Source organism: Theobroma cacao, unplaced genomic scaffold (genome assembly GCF_000208745.1).
Source record: "Theobroma cacao cultivar B97-61/B2 unplaced genomic scaffold, Criollo_cocoa_genome_V2, whole genome shotgun sequence".
NCBI lineage: Eukaryota > Viridiplantae > Streptophyta > Magnoliopsida > Malvales > Malvaceae > Theobroma > Theobroma cacao.
This window is the reverse complement of record NW_017234828.1, coordinates 10,405-20,541: the sequence shown is the minus strand read 5'-3', so window position 1 is coordinate 20,541 and position 10,137 is coordinate 10,405. Positions and strand designations below refer to the sequence as shown.

At 35.2% G+C, this 10,137-nt stretch overlaps 2 protein-coding genes across 4 annotated transcripts; both read right to left on the bottom strand.

Annotated features, from left to right (window-relative positions):
- Positions 1-3,086: 3,086 nt before the first annotated feature.
- On the bottom strand, positions 3,087-6,749 carry LOC18601468 (3-dehydroquinate synthase homolog). Of its 3 annotated transcripts, none has more exons than XR_001930036.1 (10): positions 6,564-6,749; positions 6,123-6,376; positions 5,562-5,728; positions 4,913-5,011; positions 4,711-4,779; positions 4,503-4,643; positions 4,311-4,400; positions 3,807-3,974; positions 3,475-3,628; positions 3,087-3,386 (listed from the first exon to the last, which is right to left on the bottom strand). XR_001930036.1 is itself a non-coding variant. In XM_018129849.1 (10 exons), exons 1-10 carry the CDS (start codon positions 6,626-6,628, stop codon positions 3,259-3,261), a joined length of 1,281 nt encoding a protein of 426 aa, XP_017985338.1. In that variant the 5' UTR covers positions 6,629-6,738; the 3' UTR covers positions 3,087-3,258. The 3 variants fall into 3 exon arrangements, 2 of the variants coding, with proteins under 2 accessions (XP_017985338.1, XP_017985339.1); XM_018129849.1 differs by having other exon boundaries at positions 3,475-3,574; positions 6,564-6,738; XM_018129850.1 differs by having other exon boundaries at positions 3,475-3,553; positions 6,564-6,733.
- A 356-nt stretch (positions 6,750-7,105) lies between these two features.
- Positions 7,106-9,899, bottom strand: LOC18601467 (aldose 1-epimerase). Its single transcript, XM_007032411.2, has 5 exons — positions 9,459-9,899; positions 9,275-9,324; positions 8,177-8,300; positions 7,976-8,083; positions 7,106-7,841 (listed from the first exon to the last, which is right to left on the bottom strand). The coding sequence occupies exons 1-5, from the start codon at positions 9,649-9,651 to the stop codon at positions 7,222-7,224; spliced, it is 1,095 nt and encodes a 364-aa protein (XP_007032473.1). The 5' UTR covers positions 9,652-9,899; the 3' UTR covers positions 7,106-7,221.
- Between the last annotated feature and the right edge of the window lie 238 nt (positions 9,900-10,137).

Genomic DNA, 10,137 nt, shown 5'->3' with positions numbered 1-10,137 from the left:
GAATTAAATATTTTTATCTACTCTTGCAATTTTTATTATTCAAAATGTCTACCTTATTGCTTGTTTCCCATCTACGTCTTACTCACGGAGCCGATGATCATTGAGTGTGTGAGACTCACACCCCTCTTATTTCCCCTTTTTGCAGACAAGGATCAGCCTAGCGTGTAATTATCGGTGTGTACGATCCATCGTAGATAGGTAAAGGCATCTCTTAGCCTTCCATTCCGAGTCGTTTCGCTATTAGAGGTCGAGTTTTAGCAATTTGGCATCACTATGTAAACAGATTTTAGTTTTGATATAAATGAAAATTTTGGGGTATTAAACTCGATGTATTTAATCATGATTTTATGACTTAAAGATCCAAATCGAATTACTATGCTTATTGTTAAATTCATAAAATAAATATATATGTTTTGAGCATTAATATTGTTTAGTAAATGTGTATAAAAGATATCAAGAAATTTCATGAAGGCTTGTTCGAGACTTGACGGGATCTCCCGAAGGTCTCGGATGCTAGTAGCGATCGGGAAGAGGTCGTTACACATGATAGGCTCAAAAAGAATCCTACTCCTTAGACTCCTGTACATACTGATCTTGTCAAAAAAATTAAATTGCATATTAAAGAACTCCCTTGTTTACATCTAGCAGACCCAAGTACCCTAAAAATAGTAGAAACAGATGCCTCACATATAGGATATGAGGGAATTCTTAAACAAGTCAAAAATCAGAAGGAACAAGCAGTTCAATTCACCTAGAAACATTAGACGCCTACTTAGCAAAGTCACAGTACTATCAGAAAGGAAATTTCATCAATTGTTTTATGTATTTCAAAATTTCAAAGTGATTTACTCAATAAAAATTTCCTTCTATGAATTGATTGCAAATCTATAAAAAAGGTTTTACAAAAAGATGTCCATAATATTGCTTCAAACAAATTTTTGACAGATGGCAAGTAATTTTAAGTATATTTGACTTTAACATTGAATATATTAAAGGAGAATCAAATTCCTTGTCCAATTTTCTTACTAGAGAATTTTTACAGGGAAAACCATGCTACCTAAGTTGAGAGATCAGAAGAAAAAAAAAGAAAGATAAAGGAGAGTTCTCTTCTCAAAATTTTTCCTAAAGACCAATCAAATCATGGTATGAAATTTGTACTAAAGAAAATGAACAAAAGGGAGAAAGCTCCTCAAAAATACCCAAAATTTACCAAGATGCCCAAGATCCAAATGAACTTGACTCACAAATCAGAAAATAGATTGAGTCTCTTTCTCAATCCTCAGAAGTAGCTTTGGCACTAGCTTCCCAAATCAAAGAAGACACTCCTCTTAAACAAATTGCTATTGCTGCAACAGAATCTTCAAAAAGCAAGGAGGTTGTTTTGCACAAACTCAAACCTCTCCAAACTATTTTCCCAACATCACAAACAGTGTCCTCTTCTTATAAGAGTTTTACTCAGTACTTTTGCAAAAAGTCCTTCTAAAAAGTTTTACTAATTGAAGAAGGATTTGATAAAAAATCCCTTAATGTTGCAATTCAAAAAACTTTTCAAGGATGGCATTACAAATCGTGAGATCTACAAAAACCCCAACAGTATTATGAAAATACTTTGATCAAACATGGTCTGTATTATTTAAACACTAATGTGGAAAAAGATGATCTCGAATTCATTACTCACTCAACAGCCCAAATTTTGAAAGTACTAAGATCCATGGACTGGGAAGAAAACCCAAACTTACTCCAAAAATTTCCTACCAAATTTACAATAAGAACAGACCACCATATGTTCTTCAATTATTGGGACTACCAACAAGCTTGGTTCAATACTTTCCTTTTCAATAATAAACATACCAGACACTCTTGGCTAGTATTCTTTAAATATAGAAACTAATATAAATTCCCATTATGGTTTACCCACTGATGGAATTGGTTTGGGCCATTTGGAGAGATGTTTTCCTCCAAAATTAATGAATAATACCAAAAATTTTAGCTTGAATCAGATCAGGACAAATTACATATCTCTATTCATTTCTTCTCAAAATTAACCATTTCTTGGATAACCTCATGGGACAATACATATGATGTTGATCCCTAAAATGGTGCCCCCACAGTAATCTGAACCTTCAAGACTAAGTGGTGGGACAAGTTTAATGATAAAAAAGATGATGCACAATATCTTGAAAACTGGTTCTACAAGAACCCAACATTATGCAAAACAGTTGCGTCAGATCAAGAAGTTGCAAGGTTTTTACATACAAAATCAAATGCAAGTGCACTATTTACCTAGGCAAAGAATAAACAAAAATACAAGAAAATCATGACAGAAATGCTTCAATTCATCAACTCTGATGAAGAAGATAAACAAGAGCATGAGACTTCTGAGCCATCCAACAAAATTGTTGACTTAGACCAAGACGAAGACTACATGCCACCAAGAAGGAGCAAAAAGTAAAAAAAAAAAAATATCTGAAAAAGAGAAGACAAAAGAATTTTTCAAGACATCTCTACAAAGCAAAAGCATCTCTGAAAAGCAAAAGTATCCCTGAGATTTGCAAGGCATCTCTGCAAAGCAAAAGCATCTTTTAAAGCAAAGAAGACAAAAGCATCCCTAGATCTTGCAAGGCATCTTCAAAATTTTCAAAAGCACTCCTGAAGTTGCGAGGCATCCTCAACAAAAAGAAAAAAAAAAAGAAAATTTCAACATTTCAATCAATTCCTGTAAAATTTTTGAAAGAGTAATTATTAGCAAAAAAGAAGACCTATCTATAAAAGGCTCCCATTGTAATCAAAAGGCAGAAAGCTAGAATCACATTTAGAAAAACTTCTCTTTGTAAAAGCTTTTCTGAAATAAAAATTCTAAACTCTTTTCTTTAAGTTTTCTTTAAATTCTCTTCTCATTGAATTTTATTTTTAAAATTGGTATCAATATTCCTATTGCACTTTGCAATCAAAATTTATTAAATCCGGAGATCTTGCGGGCGATATGGTATCAAGGCCAACCGAAATTCACTAATAAATTGGTCTTTGGCATGAAGAAATATTGCTTCAAAACAAATATATATATATATATATATAACACAAAGAGCTTGTAAAAATTTATAATAAATTGGTTAGTTATTCCTGAGTTATACAGATACAAGCATTTGCCCTGCAGTCAAATGCCAAAACAGTGTTGTCCACTGCAAGCACATGAAAGGCCTTCAAATGGATGGAAACAATCCTGGAAATGAACAAGTTTCAATACACATTGTTGGTCGTTCAATTTTCAAGAATGAATTCTTGGATCTCTATTCCAGTATGTCGGGCCGCACCTTGTAGTCTTAGCAAAACTTCATCCCCCACTTTTAGCGAGGTTACAGGAATCGCAGTCTTCTGCATTGTGTTACCTGTGAATGATAGGCTGGCAAAGTTTAAATTGATAAAGAAAAGTACTACCAAAACTTCCTACAAAAACTAAATGACTACCAAACATACCTTTGTGTGTACAAACCAAAGCAACTGTTTCTGCATTCTGCAGAAGGATGCTGTATACAGTTTGATCATTTGCATCTCTCTGCGGCAAAAGCGTCCAGTACTATTTAGAACAATGAATACGGAGTTCAACATAAACATTCTAACCTTAAAGAACCTGAGAGTATAAAAGAGTTCAGCATTATGTAACATACATTTAACCAAGTGAGAAGTTTGGATTTTATCTAAATGGAAGTGTGTATCTATTTGTGCTCAATATTAAATGACATATGAATTTTGAAACAAGTTTAGTAGAGCGCAGGATTGTGTTTGACATTGGTAAGCAGTATACAAACCTTTGCTTCCACAAGGATAAGTGGTCTGGTCTCAATCTTAACACGACCAACAATTGCTGTCTTCAGTTTTCCCTTTTGGTCAACCACAATCACTTCTTTGCCTGCTTTTAACTCAGAAAGGTAGCTAGTTTTACCTCCAGGGACAGCAACATAGGTATGGACAGGGCCCTGCATATTCCATGTGATCTTTGTTAAAAGAATTTGCATTACAGAAGGAACACTTTACAATAATTAAGGCACAAAAAGACCTCTGTATATGTCGGAAGACAATGAAGACAAATATTGCATTAGACAGAAAGTACATAACATATCCAAGAATACTGCTAAGTAGGAAATGGAGCAGTAAGCATAAGAAAAGACTGTAGTACACTGCTCTCAATAATCAATTGATCCCTTTCTGCTGTGTCATTTTCAGAATTTCTAGTTTAAGCTAAAATAATATCTTTCACAGTTATACTCAAGTGTGAAGGTAAAAAGTGTGAAGGCACAAAAGCCAAAACTTACTGCATTGACACGGAAAGGTCTACTGGCAATGTAATTTGACTCCAAACATTCTGAGTGAACAAGAAAAAGTCCCCTAGCAAATGATCCAACCTGTTGAATGGTACTTGCACTTATAAGAGCGGCAACATCATGTATCATCTCAGCAACTAAACCCAAGTGATAGTTTAGTATAAAGAGAGACTACTAGCATACCAGGAGTCCCTCACCAGGTCTCATTAGGCTACAAAGATCCACACAAACTCGATCACCCATTCCAACTGCATGAACTTGAGTTACAGTGGCTTTAGACAAGCTCAGTCTGTTGTGCACTTCATTCCTTCTGTCAAAATACTCCTGATAATTTAAAGCATGTTAAGGAACAACTTTGATCATTCAAGAATACTGACCTAACACAGATTACCTTCAAGTCAAGAACAGCTTTGACATCCTCAGCTTTTAAAACAACCCCACCCAGCCCATGCTCCAAGGCCTACAAAATAAAGATGGTTACAGGATGGAAAATGCAATTGAAAAGCCAAATTGACTACATATGAGAAAATCAAATGTATGACAAAGACATGCTTGCATTTTCTGTGCTTGATTAAAGATAACTTGTGAGTTACCTCAAGAAATAGTTGCGCTTCAGCAGGTGATTTTGAGACAGCAAAAGCAGTTGTTTGACTGCCTTGTAACTCTGCCACAATATTTTCTGCAGGTATCACCTAGAAAGATGAACAAGATTATGGCTAAAAAGTAATGCAATATATTTAACGAGATAATTTGGTTATATCTTCAGAGTTCTCAATCTGACAAAAGAAATATAACAAAATTTTAGCTAAACACAGGGAGCAAGAAATATCCTAATCGATTCAAACGGGAAGATTTTCGTGGGGTTCAAACAAATTATTTTAACAAAAGCTTAGACAGTGAAAAACTACATTCCTAACTACTTATTTTAGCACTCAATCACATTCATCTTAAGTATAACTTAGCCATCACAACTGTATCAGAAAAATCTTAGGTGAGGAGCAACGAATTTTTTGCAACTTTTTATTCACTTGGTGCTTGTATGGTTTGGTAAGCCATTGCAAGTCCGTTGAGAACTTTTCCTATGATAGCTCCATTCTATAGATGCTATGGTCAAGTTATTCTATCAAGCATGATACAAACAACTCTGTCAGAATTATATCTATAACTTATGGACTAGTTCAATGTAATGCTCTGAACTAAATCTGTAAGACATGAATCTACAAAACGTTCACAACCTCATACCTGCCAGTCCAGTAAATCAATAACAACATTTCCTGTATGCTCATCCTCTGACTGGACCTTCTTTAAATCTGCTGGAGTTGAAACCTCAAAAATTGTAGCAACTCTTTTGCCCGCACTATCAAAAATCCCTCCCTCTTTAATGATAAGAGGATCAATGAATGCAATTGCTGTAAATTTCAACAACCAACCCCCCAAAATTAGATACAAGCATACAAGCATCTATGAAACAAAGCATTTTCTCTTCAGCAAAAGCCCACACAAGTTATTTCATTGTTTGCATGGTAAGCATAGACACAAAATAAATCATCCTCTTGTTTAAACTAACACTATTAAAAACCCATTTACCAAAAAAACAAAAGGCGTTACCAAGATACATAGATGGATTATGATTATAATAGTATGTTTTGAATTTTGCACATAATATAAAGAAAGTTTTTTGAAGTCACAATTGCTCTGACTGAGAATAAATTAATATAAGTAACAACAATGAACATTAATCAATTTCAATTTTTAATGCAAAAATTCAGAAGGGAGAAGGATGAAGACTTTGAATCGCATTACATGACCATTCATTGACAAGTCCTTGATTCTGTGAAGAGAAAATGAAAGTATTCCATCCTCTTTCCACAGCAGCAGTCATGACTTGACTGTTTTCAGTCCATATCCAGACCCTCTTTGATTGCTCATACAATGCGGTGGATACTGGTGAATCAGAAGCAGCAACAGAACACATTCTAACACTTGAATTAATACTCAAATGGGTTGTCTTAGTTTTGCTATATCTGCTCAAAAAGTGCACCTTTCCATGATTTAATCTGCAAAAATTGCCAACTTTATCTGCATTATTAATCAGTTCAAAGATGGAGAATCAATTGAGTAAATCACAGAATTAGCGTAAAATGATTTGGACAAAGCTCAATGAAGCTAAAGAAATGATATTTGGAAGACTTCTATGAAAGAGCATAACTGCTTTTGAAAATATAATCAACGAAATGAAAGAACCTGAAGCAGGGGAGCTGACTTGGGATTCTGACAAGAGGGACAGAAGCAGAGGACACTGAAGCCATGGCCTTTTAACCCTTGTTCGGTTTGAGGTGATTAACTGACTTTTGATTTGGGGTTGAACTTGGACCTGTTTATTGGGAACGAGTCCAGACTGAATCTAAATGTAGACGGGTTGGCTTTCATCAGCAAGATTTTGGGTTGGGTAACTTGGAGTGGGGTTTTTATGTTTTCGACTCTCTGGCTGAAGGTCAAGTGGGCTTCTTAATTTGATGGTAACTAAGAATTTATTGGAAGTAATCTCCCAGCCCATCATTCTCTAGTTTAAACAGATAAGTCTAGTCTCTGAATTATATGTTACTTACTAGACACATTGCCCGTTGGATTTTCAAAAATTAATCCACTTCTTTCACATATAGTTTATTTTCATCAGTTATTTTAATAGCTATGGAGGTTTTGCTATTTGTAATTTGAAGTTACATCATCATTCTTTTGATGAATATTACTATTATTTGTTTTCCCCGATCAAAGCCAGAACGTCACTGTTAATAAACAAACTCTGAATTACGCTATTGTTCAAGTTTCATTAGGCCACAACAATAACATTAGGAATGTTAGTAACAGAAAAATATCAGTTTCCTTGGGAAATAGTTTATGTCTACGATGCAATTGAAAACTTGAAAAGCATGTTATGCTCGTAAAGCTTTTTCGGAGTAACAATTTGTGAAGGGAAGTTGGGGTGATTAACAGAGTCAGGGAACCCTTGAGTCTCCAAACATAGTGCTGCATGAGCTTTATAGACGAATCCTCCTTTTCCCTTCACATTCCTTATCATGTTTCCTGTATAGAACTGCACACCAGGTTGATTAGCAAACAGCTTCATTACTCTTCCGGACTTCTTATCCTTCACCACAGCTACTTTCTTCATCTTTCCTGGAGTACCATCAAGGGCATAGTTAATGTCATAACCCTTAGGGAGTTCCTTGATTCTGCTTCCAATGGTTTGAAGTTTGAGGAAATCGTACGGAGTTCCTTTTACAGGCTCAAGTTTGCCTGTGGGAATAAGCTGGCTATCAACAGGTGTGTAGAGGGAGGCGAAAATCTGGATTTCTTCAGACAGGATATCACCACTGTCATGGTTGCCAAGGTTCCAATATGTATGCTGGGCTAGATTCACAGGAGTATACTTTTTTACAACTTTGGCTTTCATTGTCACACTCAACTTGTTCTTAGCAAGAAGGGTGTAGGCCACAGTGACTTTAAGTGCACCAGGAAATCCTGTGAAAGATGCAAGAAATCTAATATTAGGCCCATCAATCCTCTGCAAGAAAGTTATCACTTTCTTACTTTCATAAATGAATTTCAAAGTGCGAGGTTAAGGAACATATGAATTGGAAAAGTCATACACTAACCTTCTTCACCATCATAGCTGTCATAGGCAAAGAGAATGTAAGGAGCTGGACCATCTTTCTTATATTTCTTCACTTTCCAGACAACATCACCAAATCCTTTGGGGCCACCTAATTTTCATTGAATTGCAAAGCACACAACAAATAAGACCAGAAAGTAAGGAATTCAGGAACTCTTAAGGTAACAATGAAGAATTACTTTACCATGAAGCATGTTTTTTCCTTCATTAGCCACCAGTTTATATTGGGTTCCATTCAAAGAAAATTTTGCACCTCCGATACGATTAGCAACCCGTCCAACAAGGGCACCAAAGTATGTGGTATCATTCTGCAAAGGTTTTTATTAAGTTTGAGTAAATAGAGAGGAGGTAAATTAATGGAAACAATAGCTGAAACAACTCAGTATAAAACTACATAATCACGTATTGATCGAATGAAGTAGTTTTAATGAGTGTCGAATGAAAACTCAAGATAGTAAACAAAATTTGTTAACAAATCAACCACCACCAGGAAAAAGGAAAGAGTGAAAGAAAGAAATCTATTTTTTCTCATCTTCAAGACTATCATTGTGCTATAGGGTACTAAACAATTGTTTTATGATCATCCTTATCAATTGATTTTTAATGTTAGAGCAGGTGAGCCCCTTTCTTGATTTATAAAAGAAACTGTTGATAATTTTAACTTTCTGAATATGTTAGTCTTACAACAAGCTTTACGAAGACAGCAGAGAAAGGCCAGTAGGCTACAATGTAAAACATGAATAAGAAACGCTGAATAACAAGAATAACATGGGATGTAGCATTTTGCAGATTTTTCTCCCTGCAGAATTTGTATAAGATGGATGTTTGAAATGGAATCAAGTTATGCAGATAGAATGGATAGAAAAAGTGACAGAATGTTATTATCAATTGCATAATTAAGCCAATGGATTAAGAAATTGTATTAGTATGAAAGATAAAAAACTGGCCCAATGTCACTGTCATTGATATTATTTTACGAATCAAAACTGATAAATCCAATACTCAGGCCTTAATTTGGTCAGATTCTTTCGAAATATATAAAGAAGTTGCATATTTTACAGCAAATCCAGCAGTAACATTTTGTCTATTATTACTGTTAGCGGTTGAAGCCAGGACCATTGGGCTCTAGTGTGTTGGAGACAGAAAGAGACAACAACATAAATCTCTTCAAGAAAGAAAAAGGAAGAGATAAAAGGGAAAACACTGCTGTTTTCTATTCAGCAAACAAAAAGCTAAACGAAGATGCCAAAAAAGCCTGCAAGGAAGAAATTGAAAGACTTACCATATACTCTTTGACTGATTCATATCCGAGAGCAATATCACCCAGTTTCCCTTAAAATTAGCAGGAAAAATACAAAAAAAAAATGCATAACATGAGAAGAGTATCTTCCATTGGGAAAAGTGAATAGAAGAGAAAAATCCACCCAGATAAGAAAATGGAATCCCAAAGAGACCAAGAAACTAACCATTTTTGTCAGGGAGAACAACTGAGATAATAGTAGCACCCCAGTTGGTGAATTTAACAGACATATCTCCATTCTTCAGCTCATATACTCCTACTGCCTCCTTTGGTGGAGAGCCATTGACAAAACCAAAAACAAGTAGAAGCAGCAAAGAAAACAAGAAAGAAATCTTTTCCATGTTTTGGATCAGGACCATGGAGAGGACGGTCGAGTTCCTAAGGAGTTTATAGAAATAAGAAGAGAGTAATAGATGTGAATTAACACAAAAATAGATGTCATTTACCTAAATGAAGCCAAGTCTAGTCTAGGCTGTTTTAAGTGGTGCCTTGGTCGTTTCTGGCTGAACTGCTTTGCCTTCCTTCACATGGTAATCTTTATCTCCAAATTTGGGGTCCCCACTTGGACTATATTCCACACGAAAGCTAAATTACGCTTTCTTTTTCTGATTGCGTGAGTGTGGACTTCCCCCTCTCATGTCAAAAAGTCAGTGAAGTTAGACACTAGGAGACGAAAAATGGTAATCGAAGACTAATACCCTTCACAAATCAATTAGCCAAAAGCGGTTGGCTTATTGGCTCTCCATGGTTTTAGGTTTTTTTTTTTTTTTTTGAAAAATATGGTTTTAGGTTCTTAATTGTGATTTATATATGAAGTAAACATCAGATGGTGAGTTCCCTACCAA